The sequence below is a fragment of the Astyanax mexicanus genome, chromosome 3 (genome assembly GCF_023375975.1).
Source record: "Astyanax mexicanus isolate ESR-SI-001 chromosome 3, AstMex3_surface, whole genome shotgun sequence".
In the NCBI taxonomy this organism is placed as follows: Eukaryota; Metazoa; Chordata; class Actinopteri; order Characiformes; family Acestrorhamphidae; genus Astyanax; species Astyanax mexicanus.
In genome coordinates, this window is record NC_064410.1 from 37272460 (window position 1) to 37295912 (window position 23453).

General features: G+C 39.7%; 1 protein-coding gene across 3 annotated transcripts in view; it reads right to left on the minus strand.

The window, feature by feature from the left end:
- Positions 1–23453, minus strand: part of gabbr1b (gamma-aminobutyric acid (GABA) B receptor, 1b) — a 282328-nt gene that overhangs the window by 60447 nt on the left and 198428 nt on the right. For all 3 annotated transcript variants that reach the window (XM_049475291.1, XM_022683111.2, XM_022683110.2), the window contains exons 10-13: positions 16736–16837; positions 12754–12819; positions 12434–12625; positions 3868–4113 (exon numbers count right to left, since the gene is read on the minus strand). In XM_049475291.1, coding sequence (XP_049331248.1) covers positions 3868–4113; positions 12434–12625; positions 12754–12819; positions 16736–16837 — 606 coding nt within the window. The remainder of the gene's footprint in view (positions 1–3867; positions 4114–12433; positions 12626–12753; positions 12820–16735; positions 16838–23453) is intronic.

A 23453-nucleotide genomic window follows, 5' to 3' on the forward strand; every position in this document is an offset into this window, starting at 1 on the left:
TCGTTAAAAGTTGAGACCTACCTAGATCATCCTAGGTCAGGTCGACCTCGAGGATGTACACCACTCACGCGTGATTGGTGGAACAGCTTGGGAGGAGGTGTGTTAGTTAAGACATGGCTCGGCTGGATATTTTATATAGACTGGAGGCGGCTGAGATATGCTATCTGAGAGCTTTAAAGCACTTAAATCACTATGGACCCTGGTAACTCTTACTAGGAGGGGCGGAAAACTTTTTGACCAAAGTTAAGACAGGAAGTTCTGTCTGGTTATTTTGCATTAGTCAGAACTCTGAAGCCTTCAGTGATTGGATGTTGTTTTTTGACCTTAAGCTTTGCACTATTGTCTTACGTATGTTTATTAAGTTGGCTTGGAAAAGCCAACTTCTTGTTCTTCGTAATCTTCTTATTATTATTATTATTATTATTATTATTATTCCGCGCTCAAAATTTAATCACTATCTCCTCCTAGGGCTTTTGACGTAGAACCACGAAACTTTGCAGTATCGTAGTACCTATACCCGAATAGGTTGCTTGTGCTTTTTTAAGCGATACATCGTACGGTTTTCGTAAAAACTTCGTAAACGTACGCTTTTTTTTCCCATAGGAAATGAATGGGGGACAACTTTGAACGTTTGTGTAGGTAACAATTTTTGACATACAAAGACAAAAATCGGACGGTTTATAGAACTTACCGCGTTCTTTCCGACAATTTTAACATTTTGACGATACGTCGTACGGTTTTCGTACAAATGTCGTACGAAGTTTTCCCATAGAAATGAATGGGGGGCCCAGAGTTCTAACTCACACACGAGCAGCTCTGCGCACGGAACCCCTTCTCTCCCCTGCTCCTCCAGTACTGTGAGTGTATGGAGGAGCTGCTGTATGGAGCAGCTATCAGTCAAAAGTTTGGACACCCCGGCACCCCAGCCAGGGCTTAGCAACCACCTAATAACTGCTTAGCAACCACCTTAGCAACCACCTGGAAAACGTTAGCAACTGCCTAGCAACCACTTAGCAACACCTTAGCAACCACCTGGAAAACGTTAGCAACTGCCTAGCAACCAGTTAGCAACCACTTAGCAACCACTAGGAAAACGTTAGCAACTGCCTAGCAACCACTTAGCAACCACTTTAGAAATGATAGCAACTGCCTAGCAACCAGTTAGCAACCACTTAGCAACCACCTGGAAAACGTTAGCAAATGCCTAGCAACCACTTAGCAACCACTTTAGAAAAGATAGCAACTGCCTAGCAACCACTCAGCAACACCTTAACAACCACTAGGAAAACGTTAGCAACTGCCTAGCAACCACTTAGCAACCACCTGGAAAACGTTAGCAACTGCCTAGCAACCACTTAGCAACTGCCTAGCAACCACTTGGAAAACGTTAGCAACTGCCTAGCAACCACTTAGCAACTGCCTAGCAACCACCTGGAAAACGTTAGCAACTGCCTAGCAACCACTTAGCAACCACCTGGAAAACGTTAGCAACTGCCTAGCAACCACTTAGCAACTGCCTAGCAACCACTTGGAATACGTTAACAACTGCCTAGCAACCACTTAGCAACCACCTGGAAAACGTTAGCAACTGCCTAGCAACCACTGAGCAACCACCTGGAAAACGTTAGCAACTGCCTAGCAACCACTTAGCAACTGCCTAGCAACCACTTGGAAAACGTTAGCAACTGCCTAGCAACCACTTAGCAACTGCCTAGCAACCACCTGGAATACGTTAACAACTGCCTAGCAACCACTTAGCAACCACCTGGAAAACGTTAGCAACTGCCTAGCAACCACTGAGCAACCACCTGGAAAACGTTAGCAACTGCCTAGCAACCACTTAGCAACTGCCTAGCAACCACTTGGAAAACGTTAGCAACTGCCTAGCAACCACTTAGCAACTGCCTAGCAACCACCTGGAATATGTTAGCAACTGCCTAGCAACCGCTTAGCAACCACCTGGAAAACATTAGCAACTGCCAAGGAACCACTTAGCAACCACCTGGAAAACGTTAGCAACTGCCTAGCAACCACTTAGCAACTGCCTAGCAACCAGTTAGCTACATTTTAGCCACCACCTGGAAAACGTAAGCAACTGTTTAGCAACCGCCTTGCAACCACTTAGCAACCATGTGTAATACATTAGCAAATAACTAGCAACCGCTTAGCAACAGCTTAGCAACCACCTGTAAGACGTTAGCAACTGCCTAGCAACCACTTTCAAGATTTTAGCATTTATCCAAATGTTTTTAGATTTCAGGGTTTAACCAAACATTTTTAGTTTTCAGCGTTTAACCAAACATTTTTAGATTTCAACGTTTAACCAAACATTTTTAGATTTCCGTGTTTTTGGCATTTAGCGTTTAGCAACCATTTTAACTTTTTAACGTTATTAGCGTTCTTTTCCAAGCCAACTTAAAGTTCGTTCACGAACTTTACCTTTTCTAGTTGTGTCTTGTTGTTTTGTACATATAGTGTCTCCCACTCTTTTATATTATATATCTATTTCTTTTTTTTTTACTTATATTTATATATCTATTTCTTCCTACACTACTGCACCTTGTTTTTGTCTCATGTATGTCTATTGTGTCCCTGCTGTATTGTACCCATAGTGTCTCCCATTCTGTTTTATTATATCTATTATCTGTACTTGCTGTATAATTTGGAAGGAGAGTAACGTAATTTCAATTCTCTGTATGTCCTGTACATATGCAGTATTGACAATAAAACTACTTCACTTGACTTGACTTAATTTCCTTTACTGTTCATTATCCACTGCATTCCAACAGCCTTGTTTTGACCAAACTTGCTCGAAAACAAAAAATCAGTCAATTCACACTGACTTTACCCTTAGATTTGATTAGGCATTGATACAGTGGCTTGCAAAAGTATTCAAACCCCATGAACTTTTCACATTTTGTCACCTTACCACCACAAACATAAATTTATTTTATTGAGATTTTAAGTGATGGAGAGACACAAAGTATTGCTTAAGTGTGAAGTGGAATGAAAAACAAAGAGTTCAAATAAAAATCTGAAAAGTGTGACATGTTCCCCACTGTAAAACATGGTGGTGGCAGCATCATGCTGTGGGGATGCTTTTCTTTAGCAGGGACAGGGAAGTTGGTCAGAGATGACAAAAAGATGGATGGAGCTAAATACACGGCATATCCTGGAGGGAAACCTGTTGAAGACAACAAAAGACTTGAGACTGGGGAGGAGATTCACCTTCCAGCCAGACAATGACTCTTAAAATACAGCTAGAGCTACAGTGGCAAGATTCACAGATGCTCTCCGTCCAACTTGGCTAAGCTTGAGCTGTTTTATAAAGAATAATGGGGAAAAAATCTGAGTCTCTAGATGCGCAAAGCTGGTAGAGACAAACCCCAAAGCACTTACAGTTGTAATTGCAGCGAATGGTCACTCTACTAAATATAGATATAGGAGGGCTGAATACTTTTGCATGTCACACTTTTCAGATTTTTCTTTGATTAAAAATTTTGAAAACCCATGTATCGTTTTCGTTCCACTTCACACTTATTCAATACTTTGTGTTTGTCTATCACTTAAAATCTCAATAAAATACATTCAGGTTTGTGGTTGTAAGGTGATCAAATGTGAAAAGTTCAAGGGGGATTTTAATCACTAGAGTGAGAGCGTGGGCAGCAAGACATCAAGACATCAAGGCGTCTGTTTCAGACACAGGATGAGTCAGCAGAGATGTAACCTGTGTGCACGACATGACCGACTGACATTTAAGGTAAAGGGAAGAAGGCTGTGTGCTCTGTACACGGTCTACTGATTTCCTTTTTTTTTTTTTTGCTAAACTCTCATTTTAATCTTTTCACTTTTCCCCTTATTACTCACAGAGACTCCTTCGAAGGAGCTGGTGTTGAGGGCCCGGTAGATTTCGGCAGTGATGTCTTTGTTGTTGTAGTTGAAGTCCTCCAGCCGCCGGCCCTTTGCCTTCAGGGGCCCCACGGTTTTGTTGAGAGCAAGAGCCAAAGCCCACACAGCATCATAGGCTAGCGGGGCCTCCTGAAACCCCCCTGTCTCCTCCGGGCTCTTACCGCCCAGCGTGACATTGAGCTGGGCCAGGAACTCCTGAGAGGTCTGGAAAAAAAACACACACAAGAAGAAATGGAATGAGATGAAATGTGTGTGTGTGTGTGTGGCTGGGTCTGTGTGGACTGCCAGGGAACACAGAGGAAAAGATAAGGAAAGAGAGAGAGAAAGACAGAGAGAGAGAGAAATAGAAGGAAAGAGAATAAGAAAGAGCCAGGTCTGGTTAGAATAAGGTACAGTCTTGCCCTTTGGGAAGCACATTATGCTGATCTCATACTTCTTTTTTGGCACTCTAGACCTAATTCTGCAATGTCTAAATCATCACACACTTCCCGCACCACAGGCCACTGTGCTTTCTGACACTATGTGACACAGAGATTCATTAACTCAGTGGGAACTGTGCTGCGTCACGCAAAACATGCTCATACACACATTCATACAACCACTGCAGAGATCGAGAGGGTTCTATCCCCAGTAATTTCACAGCCATCGGTGGCCAGGAGACCAAGACATCATAATTAACCTCGCTATTTCTAGGTGGGAGGCTCCTCACACCCCTAATCACTCACTTAATAATTCATAATTAACACATAATTCTAATTAATACATGTATCTGTTAATTAAGGCAATAGAACTAGCAGTTTAGTGTTCTCCTGCAAGCGTGTTGAGCTGTCCAGTGATGTTGACCAATCAGCAGCTCTTAAATATTTGTGCTTTTTGAGTGTCTCAGAAGAAGCACATGCTATACTTCACCCGCACAATGCTGATAGTAAAAAATCTAGTGAAGGTGTAAGAGAAAACTGTAGGAAATGTAATATAAAATAATAATATGAGAAAATAATAATATTAATTATAATAATATAAAAATAGGCTCATTCATACTAATACACAACACTCCGGTAAAACTTTGGTACCATATAAAAATGCTTTGGCAAGTAAAACCTAAAAAAAACAGTGCAGGTAAATGAAAAAAGTATCTTACTTTTCTTTTGTTAAATTACAACAAAAAATTAAAAAGCAACAACAAAAAAAAAAATTTTTCATATCTTTTTTTCCAGATTGGTTGGACATGTTTGACATTGAATATCAATATCAATCCTTCTTTAAAAAATATTCAAGTACAGATTGACCAAGAGGAAGATGGATGATCACCAACGATCAAACCAAGCTGAACTGCTTGAATCTTTGCACCAAGAGTGGCATAAAATTATCCAAAAGCAGTGTGTAAGACTGGTGGAGGAGAACATGCCAAGAAGCATAAAAACTGTGATTAAAAACCAGGGTTATTCCACCAAATATTGATTTCTGAACTCTTAAAACTTTATATACATTAACTTGTTTTCTTTGCATTATTTGAGGTCTGAAAGCATTTACCTATAAATAGCAAAATCAGAGAAACTGATTCAGAAAATGAAGTGGTCTCTTAATTTTTTCCAGAGCTGTATATTTGTGTATGTGAAGTGTTAGTTGGTCACCTGTTTGGCAAAATATGGGCAAAAACACTACAGAAAACATCATACAATTTATGAAATTTACTTTGTCTTTCTTGCGTAGTAAGTTTCTCAGGCCTATTTATTTATTTATATTTTTACAGTGTCAGGTCACACTAAAAATAACTTTAAACACTAAATAGTTTAAAGTTAAATTCATCTTGATGAATGGAAAAAAAAAATCTTAGTTCCAAAACCAAACTAGTTGATGTTTTTTTTTTTTTTTTAATAAACAGGCTGCCTGTTCAATAGAACCTTCTTCCACCCATCAATACCAGCACCATTTGTTCATCATTGCTATTCACAAACTAACAACACTGATTTTGAACCATAATCATTGTTTTTAATAATAGTACACCCAAATGAGGGCAGTAATGTATTCTTAAATCTGGCAGCATATTAACTTAATCTGTGCCAATGTTAGGCATCTTTTTAACAACAGACAAAGGTACAACACATAGCCTTAAACAGCTCTAGTTACCACAATAAAAATGTATAAACATATTTTTAAACTTTATAACTGTAGAGGTAGCAATGTGTGTAAAGCAAGTCTAATGTGTTAAGCACATGATTAAGGCATTCAGTCTAAATCTTGCTCACTTGTTGGGGGTAGAAAAGTGTAGGTCAGACACTGACATTTCAGTGGGAACCACTAGGAGCCCTAGAGGAGACGTGTGGAGCCACAGAGAAGTTTCTCAGGTCTCTTAGGTCTCGCTTTGCTCTCTTTCTCAGGTGTCACATTTTTTCCTGTTGCCTTTGGGGACAGATGGTCTTGGAGGACCCTGAACTTCCCTATAGCCAAACCCATAAATAAGCTTTGATCTACAGAGAGAGAGAAACTTTGTGGACTGGCCTAGAAACAAAAAGCTGGACCTTTCTGCTTCAATAACATCTGCAAAATACAACTCTTAATGAATGCTAGCTTTAAAAAAGTGCATATGTACAGCTCTGGAAAAACAAAAAAGAGACCACTTTGATTTTACCACGTTGAAAAAATAATCAAGAGGAAGATGGATGATCACAACCATCAAACCAAGCTGAACTGCTTGGATTTTAGCACCAGGAGTGGCATAAAGTTATCCAAAAGCAGTGTGTAAGACTGGTGGAGGAGAACATGCCAAGATGCACGAAAACTGTGAATAAAAAATAGGATTATTCCACCAAATATTAATTTCTGATCTATTAAACCAACTTTGCATTATTTGAGGTCTGAAGACTCTGTCTTCAGAATTTAACAACAAACAAACATTTACCTATAAATAGCAAAATCAGAGAAATTGTTTCAGAAACTGAAGTGGTCTCTTAATTTTTCCAGAGCTGTATATTAAAGAAGCCGTTTATACCAAATCCAAAACTAACAGGCTGCAATGATATGTAGATTTTTAATGCCGAGCCTCTGTTGAGCAACAAAATTCCATTATTGTGGTTGTGGACCAAACAAACAAGTACAAAGACGGCAGGACCACAGCTGATCTTATTCGTTTGCTCAAAATAGATTTTTTTTCCATTGAAAAACTGAAATGCAAAGATTTGTAGACCAAATTTCTGTGACTTTTGCAAAACTTTCTGGGTATTTTTATTCTTTTCAAATCCAGGTCAGGAAATTGTTATTTTCAAATTCCTAAATTTCATTTTCATGACTTTCCCAAAACGTTTTGGGTATTTTTATTTTTCCCAAACTTATCCAGGCCTGGAAATAGCTATTTTCAAATTCCTAAATTTCAATTTCATTTTCTAACCGTACAAACCCTGACTAGTGCTCTAGGCTGTGACGGTGGGTTATGTGCTTCAATGTCTTTTTAGCTACATTATTACTCCAATAGCTCCAGTGCAAACCTAAAGAAACAAACTGCAGTTGCTAAACAACTAAGTTTTAGGGTTAATTTTTGTGAATTAAATTTTTTTTCACCCAACTAATGCTTTAAACTTTGCATGTCTCTGATAAGTTCAGTTTTACATGAGGACTCCAATGTCATCCCTACTTGTCATCCAGAAAAATAGGCGGTGAGTCGGGGGTGCTTTCAGCTTCGTGTGAAAGCAATCAGCTCTCTTTGATAGAGCTTGGAGAGAATGGGCTGTGATGCTTTTCCAGCTTCAGACAGGTGCACTTAGCCAAATAAGCTCCAGCTCCAGGCAGCCATGCGCTGATTCTTGACATAAATAGCAAGGGGCAGTGTGAGTGTATTCTGCAGCAGAGGCGGGGCAGTGGCATGTGTGTGTGTGTGTGTATGCACGCGGAAAGAGACGGCACCGTCAAAAAGCTTTTCGAGCCTTTCAGAAGCATCTCATCAAAGAGAGGTACGGCAGGAGGGGACGAGCGAGAGCAAATTACTCTTTGCCGCGCTGATCTTATCACAAATAAGCCTGTCCAATATGACACTTTTTTGTCGTCAGGTGTAAAGCACATCCACCTGGACCAGTGCCCGGACTGGGCGGGATCCAGGCCGACAGCAGGGGCGGCCGTATGCGTGCCCAATCCCCAGCACGTAGCTCCACAGCCGGGCAAAGCTCCAGACAGCTTCCCCCCGGGAGCACGTGTCATCCTGAAGCTCACACCTGTCTTCCCATCCGTCCCTCGGGATACAGCAGCAGCTCCGGCTCCGGAGACAGCCGTCAGATCTTCCAGTGCTCCACCTGTGAGCTTCAGGGGTGTGAAAATTCACCGGCGCGCCGTGACGCATCGACCGCAGGTGCCGACTGGAACGGAAACGATTTTAAAACCGAAAAATCAATTAAAATATAATCATTTTTAATGATGAAGCAGAAAATCTGGTTCTGTCATTTCTTTCTTCTCCTTTTATAAGCTTTCAGCAGTTTGTAAAAAGATAAGTAAACCTATTTTATACAATCCAAATCACAAAACACATTTTTCACTGTGTTAGATGTTTTTTTTTACACCTTTGTGATATTGATATCACATGCAAAAATAAATAAATAAATACATAGATATAAAACAAAAATAATTCTGGCTCAAAAAAAAAAAAAAAAAAAATATATAAATAAAAATAAAAATACCTGTAACTCTTCCTCTTCACAACTTTACAACTGATGCTCTCAAACACATTAAGAGTTCAGCACAGGATACTAGTACAACTGCTATGCACCACTGACAGATGGTCATTGCTATCTTGGCAATGCAGTCACGCTACGGGTGCCCAATCCATACATTCCTGCTCATTACACACACACACACACACACACACACACACACAAGAATGCGCTGCAGTGCACAAACCCAACTTTTACATCAACAATATACAAAATACTATACAATAGGGCTCCGAGTGATCCAGCGGGCTAAATCCTGCCACTATGATCAGGAGATCGCTGGTTCGAATCCTGTTCATGTAGCTTGCCATCAGCTACCAGAGCCCTGAGAGAGCACAACTGGCCTTGCACTCTCTGGGTGGGTAGAGGGCGCTCTCTACACACATCACTCCAAACATGGTTTACTTAAGTATTTTTCTTTTTCTTTATGTTAAGTAGTTATTCCATAATATGGATTAGATTAAATAGAGATTTTCACTGTAAACAAACTCTACCGGCACGGTGGCTTAGTGGTTAGCACTTTCGCCTCCCAGCACTGGGGTCTTGGGTTCAAGTCCCTATCTGGGTGGAGTTTCCATGTTCTCCCCGTGTCTGTGTGTGGGTTTCCTCCAGGGACTCCGGTTTCCTCCCACAGTCCAAAAACATGGAGATCAGGTAAATTGGATATGCTAAATTGCCCAGAAAAATGTGTAATGATGTGTAATGTGCTTGTGTGTAAAAACGTGTATATTGTAAAGCGTCCTTGGGTTTCTAGAAAGGCGCTATATAAGTTGAACTTCATTCATTCAGTTATCCAAAAGCAGTGTGTAAGACTGGTGGAGGAGAACATGCCAAGATGCATTAAAACTGTGATTAAAAACCAGGGTTATTCCACCAAATATTGATTTTTGAACTCCAAAAGCTCGGCATCTTTTTAAAATTTCCAGTCATTTCTTATTTTCTTTTTTTCATTTTACTCAAACATATACCTGTAAATAGCAAAATCAGAGAAACTGATTTAGAAACCGAAGTGGTCTCATATTGTTTTCCAGAGCTGTATATATAACCAGACTGAACATTATAAGCTATTTTATTTATATTTGCACCCAGTCCACAGTCTCCTCTTCTGATAATCTCCCTGATAGTCTCTTAGGTCATATAATATTTTACTTTCCTGTCTTGCACAAATACCCAGCCCTCAACCCAGGTCTACACAGAGGCTATGTGTACTTCAGGAAAGATAAAATACTGCACTGATGTCAGCGTCATGCTTTTAGACATGCTGTACCGTCACCACACTGAGTTACACTGACATGAAATAACGTACACATAATACACACACCTACAACAAGTCACCGGTGTGACGGTAATGGATGGAGGTGCAGTGAACATGATTTATTCAGCTAGGACATGACTGTTCCTGGAACAGCATCCATTTGTTTTTTTCCTGGAACATTTCCTTTAACTCATGACAGACAGCTGATGAGATCAGTGTGTGTCTGCTTCTCTTAAAAATCACTTCACACTTCCATACACAATAAAACACTGGCTGTTCAGCTATATTATCAACAATTGTACGTCAGATGAGTCCAGAATGATCAGCAGTGCTGTATATTATTGTAATACGGCGGAGAAAGCTGTACATTGTAAATCTGTCAGTGTCAAATCAACACTGATAGTTAGGCCCATCATGATAATCCATTTTATTTAGGATGAAAAACTGTCACAGAAATATAGGCGAAATTTAAGTGATATTATTATCACTGTTAAAAAAATTATGACACTAATCATTCCAAAAACAATTCCAGTCAAAAGCTTTCAGACCTCAAATAATGCAAAGAAAACAAGTTCATGTTCATGAACTTTTAAGAGTACAGAAATCAATATTTGGTGGAATAACCCTTGTTTGTAATCACAGTTTTATGCATCTTGGCATGTTCTCCTCCGCCAGTCTTACACACTGCTTTTGGATAACTTTATGCCACTCCTGCTGCAAGAATTCAAGCAGTTTAGCTTGGTTTGATGGCATGTGATCATCCTTTTTTCTAGTATATGAACTGAAAAGAACAGAGAAGAACTGAGAAGAAATGACAAGATCTCAGAAGAGATTATTCTTCTTGTTCTCCTTTTTTTTTTTTTTTTTACCTTTTTTCCCCAACACTGTCCACTGTGCCCCACAAACTTAAAAATTCATTTCTGCTGTGCTTGTAACTCCACCTCAGTTGGTGATGCAATAGAAAGGATTTTCCCCACTATAGCAGAGCACTGCAATCTTTAAAATGTTGATGCTCCCACTGGCTGGTTTCTACCCTGCTCCTGCCTCATTAAACCCCACCTCTGCACATTCGTTATCACACCTATAATGCACCGTTCTGAATATAAAAAGAGAGCAGGAGACCAATATCGACTTTTTGTTTCAAGAATTCTTCAAGCTGTGGAGTAGTAAGGGCGTATCACAATGCTCATTGCTATCTTACACTCCATGAGCAGTCTATTTTCATGCCTTGCACCTTTGTCGTTTAAATCACAATGGTGCTTGTGAATATATCTGTGCTGATGGGTGTGGTGGTCTGGAAGTGAGGTGTGTTCAGGTAAATTTCTGGAATGTTGTTATCTGGGCAATGAAAAACTCAGGTGCACCACCGACAGGTGGTTATTGCTATCTTCGCAATGCAGGCACACCACGGGTGCCCAATTTGAACATCCCTGCTCGTTACACACACACAAGGATGCGCTGCAATGCACAAACGCAACTATAAACACATCAGCCATATACAAAATACAATAAAATAAGGCTCCGAGTGGTCCAGCAGGCTAAGCACTGCCACTATAATCAGGGAATTGCTGGTTCGAATCCTGTTCATGTAGCTTGCCACCAGCTACTGGAGCCCTGAGAGAGCACAACTGGCCTTGCTCTCTCTCTGGGTGGGTAGACGGCACTTTTTTCCTACATTACTCCAAAAAGGGTGATGTCGCTCAGCACAGGGCATCTGTGAGCTGATGTATCAGAATCAGCACCAGCTTAAAAAAAAGAGCCGGTGGGGTCTTTTCTTCACAAGTATTGAAGGAAGCATGTGCTAGTCATCACCCTCCTGGTGTTGGCGCATCACTAGTGATAAGGGGAGTCCTAATGAGTGGGTTGGGTGATTGGTCGTGTAAATTGGGGAAAAATTAGATAAAAATTAAAACATAAAAATATATATATATTTATGCTGTTTCCATAAAATGACCTGCTCACAACTTCTGTGCATGCTTGTTTGTGCTTTGCCATTTAGCACAAGCTGACACTGATGTGTGGTAAATGCTAAGTGTAAACATGACGTGACCAGCAACAGTTTATTTGTATAAAAGTGTCAGAGCTCTTAAATGGCTCATTCTGAAATGGACTGAAACTGGAAAGAATAGAGCTGGTGATTTTGTGCGAAGAACCTAAAATAACTACTAATAACTTGTGTATATTATGTCTCCTTTAGTAGAAAGCCCTTCCTGAACAGTAGAGACAGTAGTTACTCAAACAAAAGCAGAAATAATTAATTTTTAATAACAATAAATTTGGAAAAAATATAAGTACAATTACATTGTCAATATAGTGTATGTTGGAAAGTTTTAACTGATATTGGTCAGAATCGAGCCAGCGAGCAATGATGTAGAGGGGTGTTAAAATGTTAAACAGATTGTTTATAACTGTTGTCCTGTAATTGTACACCTACATGGTGGTCCTATAAAGTAGCTGGAGCTCATACAGTCATTTGTAAGTGGAAGGACATAGTTGGGGTTTCCAATAAAGTGGACGGTTAGACAGACAGACAGACAGACATAGAGATAGGACTAAAACTAAATCTAAACCTCACCAAATTGGACGCTCCCCGGACCGTCTCTGGGTTGAGCATGACGATCTCCGTGGTAACGTGTCCCTCCACTGCCTCCGTCATCTGCTCCACCGTACAGTTGATTGACGGGTCTTTAATCTTGAACCAGTTATCGGCGTACCAGCCAATCAGGAACCAGACATGCTTCTTCCCATAGAGCTTCTCTTTATAGACCTACAGCAGAGTTTGAGAGAGAGCAGCAGGGAGTCAGTGAAGAAAGAAAAGCTGTCCTCTTTCTCCACTTTCTCTCCTCCCAAAATCACCGCCATTAATCATGTTCAGCCGCGCGGCTGGAGACTGACCTCACAGAACACTTTCCTGGCCTCGGTCTCGTAGAACAGACCCACGATGATACGAGCATCCTGCCGCTGTGGAAACAGCAGGAGACAGGAGGAGGGGTTACAACAAAGACACGCCTTCAGAAAGAACAGAGAATGAAAAAAGGACAGAAATATACAGAAACAAATAAACGTATGACAGTCAAAAATAAAACTAAAAAAGAAAACAGAAAAGTAACAGAAAAGTAAAAAATAAAGAGAAATAAAGAGGACAGCAGCTAAAAAGAAAGAAAAGAATACAGAAATAAATAAATAGAAAGAAGCAGAAGCCAAGAGATAAAGAAAGAAAAAAAGAACAGAAGTTAAGAAAGAAAGAAATAATGAAAGAAAGAAAGAAAGAAAGAAAGAAGCAGCATTCAAGAGATAGATAAAGAAATAAATAAATAAAGAAAGAAGCAGCATCCAAGAGAGAAAGAAAGAAAGAAAGAAAGAAAGAAAGAAAGAAAGAAAGAGAAAGGAGCAACAGCCTATAGATAAAGAAAGACAGAAAGAAAAAAGGAAAGAATGGGAGCACCTGTCAAGAAAGAAAGAAAGAGAAAGGAGCAGCATTCAAGAGATGAAGAAATAAGGAAAGAAAGAAACAGAAAGGAGCTGTAGTCTACTGATAAAGAAAAACAGAAAGAAAAAGGAAAGAAAAAAGGGCAGCTGTCAATGAAAATAGCAGAAAGATAGAAAAAATATAGAAAAAGGAGAATAGAGAACAGAGGTGTGTGTGTGTGTGTGTGCATATATGCATATATTGGTGTTTGTGTGTAAAATAGAAGACAGTGTGTTAAGTCTCATTTCTTCAAGAACCATCCATCAAGAGGAGACACCACATGTGTAAATACTGTGTTTGTGTATGTGTGAATATGTATATATATATAAGTGTGTATTGTGTTTGTGTGTGTGTGTGTGTGAACAGCAGTGCAGTAACGCTCTGGTTTGGGCTCAGTGTCTCTCAGGGCTGTGCTGGATTCCAGGTTTCCACAGTGACTCGAGTGATAGCCAATTAATCTCCTGCACCAGAAGTGGGCTGGTTGACGCAGCGGAGCCACGCTGAACACACAGTCCACTGAGACGACAGCCAGGAGACCCAGCAAAGACAGCGGGTCAGACTCCCACTCCAATTAAGACCATTTCCCTCAAAAACTAAACACCACTTCAAACACAACAGCAGACAGGTGATTCGTTTTACTGTGACACCCAGAACAATCCAACTGCAGCACTGCAGAGCACTGAGTAAATGTGTGAAAGTGTTTGTTTTTTTCTGAGCAGCATTGCTCTGTGTTTGTATGAAACTATGAGGAAAAAATATAATATAATATAATAATAATCTACAGCACCCCAAAATGTAAAGAGAAAAGCCATCCTTTTATTTTTCTACCGAATATCCTGATACAGCTCCAGGGCATGATACTACCACCACCATGCTTCACAGTTAATACATTGTTCTTGGGGATGGAAGTCTCACTGTGGCCAAACAACTCAATTTTGGTTTCATCTGACCATAAAAATTCCTTTAGAAGGCTTCTACTTCAGCTTCAAACTTTAGTAGAGCATGAAGGTATCGATTTTGGAGTGAGGTCTTCTTTGCTAGGCTGCAGCTTCTTGGTCCATGGAGACATTAAACTCGCTTGGCTGCAGACAGTGATGGTGGTGTTCCAGTAGTTTCTAGTTTATGGAAGGCATGGGCCTTGATTCTGAGCTTATTCTGGACCTTTGAAACCAATTTCCTCTAAGTTAAACCTGAGCGTCTGGGTCTTCTACACCTCTAAAGTCAAATACTATTTAATCCACTTGCTCCTACATCTTAGCCCTAGCCTTCTGGTTCTTGTGCATTCATGCCTAGGTGTAGAGTGCCCTGATTCTTGTTGGAATAGAGGGGTAGATTGAGGGGATGAGGCTACATTGCCCTTCAATCGAAGATTTTACCAAGATACACTGGAAAACCAGGGTTATGAGAAACTACAAGCAACCAAAAAAAAAAAAAAAATGTGCGGCCATCTTGGTTTGCTGTAATTTCCAATATAATATAGTCATTTTTTTCAAGTTAATACATCCTAAGAATTTGATCGTTTCTCTCTCAGGAAGCCACTCAGGTGCTTGTGCATTCTCTCTCGCTTGACATCTCAAGACTTGACCACTGCAACTCTCTACTGGCTGGTCTTCCACTGCGAGCAACCAAAACCCTGAAACTAGTTTAGAATGAGGTGGCAGCACGACTCGTCTTTAATCTTCCAAAGTTCAGTCATGTGACTCCTTTGCTGCTTTCCATCCACTGGCTTCCTGTTGGCCACCCACATCAAAATCATGACACTGGGGGCGCCGAGTGGTCCAGCGGTCTAAAGCGCTGCCACTATGAGTGGGAGGTCGCAGGTTCGCTCATGCGAACGCTTATGCAGCTTTGCCATCAAGCTGCCGGCGCTCAGAGGGAGCACAATAGGCCCTGCTCCCTCCGGGTGGGTAGATGCCGCTCTCTCCCCACATCACTCCTAGGGTGATGTCCACAGCTCAGGGCATCTGTGCGCTGTCCTCCAAGCACTCTGGCTACTCGGCAATGCTGCATCAGCAGCAGCTCGAAAAGAAGCGGTGGCTGGCTTCACATGTATCGGAGGAAGCATGTGTTAGTCTTCACCCTCCTGGTGTGTTGGGGCATTACTAGTGATAGGGGGATTCCTAATGAGTGGGTTGGGTAATTGGCCGTGTAAATTGGGGAGAAAATAGGAAAAATTATAAAAAAAATAAAATTATAAAAAAAAAAAAAAACATGACACTGGCCTACAAAGCCAAAAACAGACCAGCTCCTTCATACTTGATGGTAATAGTCAAACCAAAGCAATTAAACTCCCGCTCCCGCCAATAACAATTCAGTTCTGTCCCGCGCCACAACATATTCAGACGGGTCCCGCGGGACTCCCACGGGAGTGCTGACCTCTAGCTTAGAGCTTAGGCTTTGAACTGTGTTCTCAGGAATGATGGTGCAGCATTCTGTACTTTTGGGATGAGTTAGGAATGAGATGCTGGGGTGAATCTCTAATATCTTAACCCAGGGGTGTCCAAACTCTCTCCGCTTTTAGACTCTTTGCCCTGTTTTTCTGCGCTAGAAATGAGCACCCTCTCCGCTTTTAGCCTCTTTGGCCCGATTGTCTGCACTAGAAATGCGCACTCTCTCCGCTTTTAGACTCTTTGCCCCGTTTTTCTGCGCTAGAAATGCGCACCCTCTCCGATTTTAGACTCTTTGGCCCGTTTTTCTGCGCTAGAAATGCGCACCCTCTCCGATTTTAGACTCTTTGGCCCGTTTTTCTGCGCTAGAAATGCGCACCCTCTCCGATTTTAGACTCTTTGGCCCGTTTTTCTGCGCTAGAAATGCGCACTCTCTCCGCTTTTAGACTCTTTGGCCCGTTTCTGGCATCTAGCGTTCAAACTTTGAATCTCACATTATAAAAACCTGCTTAACAGTGGGCCAACTTTCATTCTATTTCTAAAATACCTCACGGGCCGCTCCAAAAAAGGACCGTAGTTTGGACACCCCTGTCTTAACCTCTCTAACAATAGTTAGAAGCTGCAAAATGTTGCAATCAAATCTTCACAGCAATGCTCCACAATCTAATAGAAAGCTTGCTCCAAGAAAGGCAAAATAAATTATTTTTAACACATTTAACTTCCAAAGAAACAATGAACGAATGACTGGCATCCCATTACTTTTGTCCATATAGTGTATATGGGACATATGTGTGTGTGAGATTGTGTTCCTGCATTAAGTTAGAATTCATGTTATTGAATGTGGGTGGGAGGTAGTGAGTGTCTACACATGTGTGTAACTGTTGGAGACTGGGTATGGGTATGTGTGGGAGGAGGTTTGGAGGAGGCCGCCAGTCTGATTGCTCTGGTATGTGGCACCTATGCGTTGCCATGGTAGCCACAATGGAGGGAGTGTATGAAGATGAATGAGAAGTGAATGCACCTTCAGGTTCTTGACAGCAACGGCGGGATCAGTGAGAAAACTCTGCCTCACACTGATCTCTATACCAGCCTCCTTCACCCTCTGCTCCAAATCGTCCAAAGTCTGAGAAAGAGAGAGAAAATAGAGAAAAAGAGAGAGAAAGCCATTTGTTTAAGCATCATTATGAAAAAAAAAGATATGTATTTTAGGAAGAAAAACAGACTCACCAGTTACACAACAGTTGTTCACCAGTAATAGAAGCAGCAAAACACTTTTTTCCCCCTCATAAAGCATTTATTAAGGCTTGGATTCAGCCAGAAATTCGTTTTAAGGTTTTAACATATGAACTAGAAAAGTGTACTTCCTGAAGGAAACACAGAATGTTTATGCAGCTGAATGAAAGTAATGAGGGATAAAAGAATGCAAAATTAAGACGTGTGGGTCATTATAAGCTCTTTAACTTGTGGTAATGAAGTACAAGCAGTTTGGTTAGTGTAAGGCATACAACCTCTATGACTTGGGCATGTGTAAAAAAAGAATGTGAGTAAATGGGAAAAACAAGGGATGAAAAAAGAAGAACAGAGGAGTGTGGGTCAGAATAGCTGTGGATTAGAACTTGCGGACCTGATCTGAAGAGGTACACACAGTTTGGTGACTGTTGAGAGAATGAAATGAAACTCTAGGTCTTGGCCATGAACCAAAAAGAAGGGGAGCAAATGGGAGTAACAAAGAGAATAAAATAAAAAATAAGAAATAAACAAGCGCTAGTGTCGGCAAGTTTCTTGTAGCCCCAACCATCTTTATGTAGAGCAACAATTTTGAAGTTTCACATCCTCAGAGAGTTCTTTGCCATGAGGTACCATGTTGAACTTCCAGTGACCAATATAAGAGGGTGTGAGAGCGATAACACTAAATTTATCACACCTGCTCCATATTCACACCTGACACTTTGCAACACTAGTTAGTTACATAATATTGAAAAGGAAATATGGCTAACTGGCACAATTTAGCCATTTTCACTTAAGGGTGTACTCACTAGTGGTACCAGCGGTTTAGACAATAATGGTTGTCTGTAGGTAGATGTTTGAGTAAAATGTACATTGTTGTTTTATTCTATAAATTACAGATTATTAATTAATTAACTACATTTCCTTCAAATTCCCCCCCAAAATATTGTCATTTAGAGCATTTACTTGAAAATGAGAAATGACTGAAATAACAATACAGATTATATGAAGTTTTAAGAGTTTGGGAATCAATATCTGGTGGAATAACCCTGGTTTTTAATCACAGTTTTTATGCATTTTGGCATGTTCTTCTTCACCAGTCTTACACACTGCTTTTGGATAACTTTATGCCACAAAAATTCAAGCCGTTCAGCTTGGTTTGATGGCTCGTGATCATTCATCTTCCTCTTGATTATATTCCGGAAACTCATAATTTTGTATATAATAACTATATATACACTAACAGGTGTTAGTGTATATAATAGCTCGTATATCTGAGACCACAGGAACTGTCAATGATTGGCTGAAGGCAGGCACATGACAGAAGCCTCTGAGGGAGGTGGATTACAGGAACTGTAGTCATTAGTGTTCACGGAGGCAGGAGGGAGTCCAGAGAAAGTGACATAAGGTGGGCTAATTACAGCTCGGGGGGTGTAACAGCCAGAATGTATTATGCATTATGAATTTTGAGCCATCCCTATAGTGAGGCTGACAACCACAATCTAGAAAACTAGTCTCAGCACACTGTAGCTTCCACACCCAGAGAGAAAGAAAATATATTATCATTTTAAACACATGATTGCTGACCTTGCATTTGTCTGCCTAGATACTACAACAGCTGGCAGCACAACATGGGAGCTAAAGGCTAATTAACCTTTTACAGCACTGGGAGTAAATGTCTAGTGTGAATAGCTGAAGACTGCAGTTTTTTTTCCACTGTTTTCACAGTACTGAACAGTCTTCTTCACCACGGTCAATTTCATTACACTAGGAGCTATCCTAGATACTGCAGTCTGCAGGTACAGTGGAGTATTGTGTGTGATTGAGGCACTGTGGTAAATAAGTGAAGATATACAGCTCTGAAAATAAATAAATAAATAAGAGACCACTTAAAAATTATGAGTTTCTGAGATTTTACCAAATTGAAAACCTCTGGATATATAATATAATCAAGAGAAATATGGATGATCACAAGCCATCAAACCAAGCTAAACTGCTTGAATTGTGCACCATAACTGGCATAAATTTATCCAAAAGCAGTGTGTAAGACTGGTGGAGGAGAACATGCCAAGGTGCAGGGAAACTGTAATTAAAAACCAGGGTTACTGAACTCTTAAAACTTTATGAATATGAACTTGTTTTCCTTGCATTATTTGATGTCTGAAGGAGCTGCATCTTTTTTATCATTTCAGATATTTCTCATTTTCTGTAAATAAATGCTCTAAATGACAATATTTTATTTGGACATTGGGAGAAATGTTAAAATGTTCTCCACCACCAGTCTTACACACTGCTTTTGGATAACTTTATGCCACTCCTGGTGCAAAAATTCAAGCAGTTCATTTTGGTTTGATGGCTTGTGTGGGCATTTATCTTTCTCTTGATTATTTTGTTTTTAATTTTTGTAAAATCAAAGAAACGTATAATTTTTAAGTGGTCTCTTTTTTCCAAAGCTGTATGTTTTAAATGATATTTGGAATAAACTGACCTAAAAGTGCTGTCTGAGCAAAAGTTCAGCATTTGCAGCAACACTAGTGTTAGTTGGATTGGTTATAACTAGTTACATCAAATTGTCCACTTTTTGCAAACATCAGACTTACTGAGAAAACTACAAAGATCTTTGTACAAAATGGGATCAACAGAACATCACATGATTAATAACAATATGATTAACTAGCTAGTTGGCCAACAGCTCAACTACAATTCAGCTACTTTATGTTATACAGGTAGTCTGTCGGTATCTACTCATTTCAAAGTTTAACTGCAGAATTTGACACAGGACAAGTAAAGAAAGTTTAGAGGCAAAAGACGAGATGATCAAAGGGATGTTTTGTTATAGAGACATATAGGGATAGATGAAGCTACACATTCTACTGTGGCATAGTAGCTTCAATTTTAAAAGATGCTATGCTTTCTTTTTCTTTTTTTATGTTTCACATATCTGTCTCCTGCCCTTCAGACACAAACCCTACAGATTCTACAAATTTCCAGATTTCTCACATCACCCACTCCTTCTCCAAAATATTGACCCAAAATCATTTAGAGCGCTGGGCCTCCGAGCCTCTACAGCCCAAAATAAACAGAACACGAGTAAACAAAACCCACAATTCTCTGAGAACACGATCCAGACTGGGAACGAAGGAGAGACGGGGGCAAAGTGAGAGAGGGGTAAAAAAGATACAGAGAGACAGTAAACGAGAGAAATGGGAGAAATAGAAAGACGGGTATTGAAGGAAAATAAAGGAGAAAGACAGTGAGAGCAGTTTAGAGAGAAGGAGAAAAAGAAATAGAGTTACTGTGAGGGAAGTAAAAACGTCTAAAGGTTTTAATGGTGTTTTGATGTGCAACTGGTATCATTAACAATGTGAACCTGGAACAAGCGGTGCCAATATTACACTTTATAGCGCGAACCTCAAGTGTATTATTGCAATCATACCACAGTTCCATTATCGCTGTTTATTGAAAGATTTTGAGGTAAAGAGTATGAGAAAATACGATTTGTTTTGTTATAAAAACTCTGCGAGTTAAAATAGTTCATTGCTGCTCTGTTTGTAGCTGTGCTGTAAGCGCTGCATAGTTGCTAGGTTAGCATGGTAGCCTCTATTTTCGGGAATTTCAGTCAAAATTGTGGAAATCTAAGCTTACTGTAAATAAACATAAGAGCTTTATTCACCAAAATAAACAGTTTTTGGGAGAGAAATATGTGAAGATTTAAGTCCTGTGCTTGTTTTTTTTTAAGAATTAAAGTTTTGTTTACTTCAGCATCCCTCAGCGGCGAGACCTGCAGAATTGCAAGGGTCCCCTATTTTACATTCAGCTTAAAACACACTATATTAACTGGAAAATGTAATAATAACAAATCTTAACCTGATATTGGTGGTTGATAATGTGTGTAATAATGCGTATTTTTGAATCACTGGGCTGAATTTATTTTGTGGGACCGTGTCTTTGACTGCACCGCTTATTGGAGACATGGTGTTTCTGCACTTTGCCTATGTGATCCAGCGGCTCCCAGTTGTGTATAATCACATCGCATTTGGTTTGTATTTGGTTTGTAAGCGCTGCATTGTTGCTAGGTTACCTGTATGTGGCAGAGTAATACATGGAGAGCTTCAGTTACAGTGCATTACCGGCTAGTAATGTCACTCATAAATCGCAAAATGTCTCTCAGCCAATCACATTGCAGGGTCGGAAGTAACGGTGGTACAATTATGAATTATGTAACTAGTTGAATCTCAAGTACGACACTATTCCCAACTCCAGCACTGAAATCTCATGATTATCAGCAACAGTTTTTCTTTAGTAAGCTCATTTAGTTTAGCCTGTGAAGCACTACTGTTCCACAATATTTCACCACTGTCCTGCTTGTCTCAAGCAAACTGCTAAATAAAGCCATTATCTTAACACATTCTGCAGCGTCAGCCAGCAAAGAGCTTTCTTTTTTTTGTGTACGCCTTCTCTAAATTCTGTACATGTTCTGGCAACAAGTGCTAGATGCTTTTACCAAGTGCCAGACAATCAGACAGCTGTGTTGGCAACAACTACCTGTTTTTACAGACTGCACTGGCTATGATGATATATTATGAGTATATTCTGTCCTGTGAGAAATGTAAGACACCCAATAGAAACATATATCTTGTGTAACAAGTTTAAGCATATAGACATCTGATATTACTGTAATTTAAATGATCAAATTGCAATAATCTATGAAATATTGCAATTCTAATGCAATTCTCTTGTGAGAGAAAATGTTAGCCCAACATCATTTATTACTACATACAGTACCAGTCAAAAGTTTGGACACACTCTAATGTTCTGCACTGTACATTAATACTCAAACTATAAAGTCATTTAAACTATGAAGAAAAACAAATTAAATTATTTTAACAAAACAGCTGTGCTGAACTCGTCAAGAGTTAATTAATTACTTGATTTTGTTCACCTCTTAATGTGTTTGAAAGCATCAGTTGTGAAGTTGTAATAAAGGAGAGTTGGCATAAAGTGAATAGCTCTATTTCTGTAATGTTCAAATCCTTATTTTAGGCAAGAACTACTAAATTAAGTAAAGAAAAATAACTTTACAAATGAAGGTCAGTCAATCTGAAAAATGTCAAGAACTTTGAAAGTATTCTCAACTGAAGTCACAAAGAACATCAAAGTTTTAATGATGAAACTGGCTCTCATTAGGATCACCCTAGAAAAGGAAGACCAAAAGTTAACTCTTTTAAAGAGGATACATTCATCATCAATACCCTCAAAAACAGCAATTTAACAGAACTCCAGATAAGAGCATCGTTTTTTTTTCTGCACTATTAGGCGCACTGAAGTGCATTAATAGAGTCATTATTAAAGTCAAACAAGTCTAGAGCTTCTGGTGATCTAGAGTAAGCTTAGATTTCCAGATTACAACTAAGTCTAGACAGACAGCACTACACTGAGGAACTCTGGGTGTTTCAGTAAGCCAGAGCGATATTAGCTAGTGGATCGTCCCACATAGCTTGTTTTAACATGGTAAACGGGAAGGCTACAGTTCGATATACTCACCTCTGAATGGCAATAGAGCTAGCTTGGGTAACACTTTATAATACTGTTCCATAGTTAATAGGTAACTAAGCAGGAATTAAGCAGTAACTAATAAATAGTGCTGCATTAACACCTAAATATTTTCTATTAACTACCAGGGAGTGCTGAATAATTACTCAGTAGATAGTACTGAACTAATGATTATAGTAGTTCACTATTAACTTCACAATAATTACTGAGACTTACATATCTCCCAGAGAACTACTTACTAATGATGTCTCCTTTATAATAACTATTCATTAATTACTGCTCAAATCAACATTAACTACTGAAAACCCTTACATGCCACCTGGGGAACTATAGATCTAAATCAGGCATATTTGTGTTAAATGCATATTAATTGAAGGCATATTTGAATTAAGCAAGTGACACCATTTGTAGTAGTGGTAACCTTAATTACCTTATTATCCTCAGTTCCTTCCAAATATTAGCAACATAACATTAATACTAGGTATCAGCCTTATAAAAGTGTATCTTCAGCGTTTGCAGTCTCACAGAGATTTATTTCACTGCGCACTATCAGGGTAATTACAGTAATTTCACAGCGGACGCAGCTCTCCTGGTCCTTCGTGTAAATTCTCTGCTGTGCTGCTGCTGCTGCTGCTGGAGGATTAAGAGAAACTCTGCTGCTTTCATATTTCTGTATTTGATTGAAAATAAACTAGTAATCAAGATATTGAGATCTTTTCCAGCTTATTTTACCCCCGGATCAGAGGATGACTCTTTGTGGGTTGTTAACCAGCTTTAGGATGTGTGTTAGCTAGATAAGTTGTGTGTGTAGTTAGCGTTAGCCAGCTAAATTAGCTAGGTTATGTGTGTGTTAGTTAACTGGCTAAGTTAGCTAGGTTATGTGTGGGTTAGTTAGCTAGTTTAAATGTGTGTTAGTTAGCTAGGTTATGTGTGTTCGTTTGCTAGCTAAGTTAACTTTT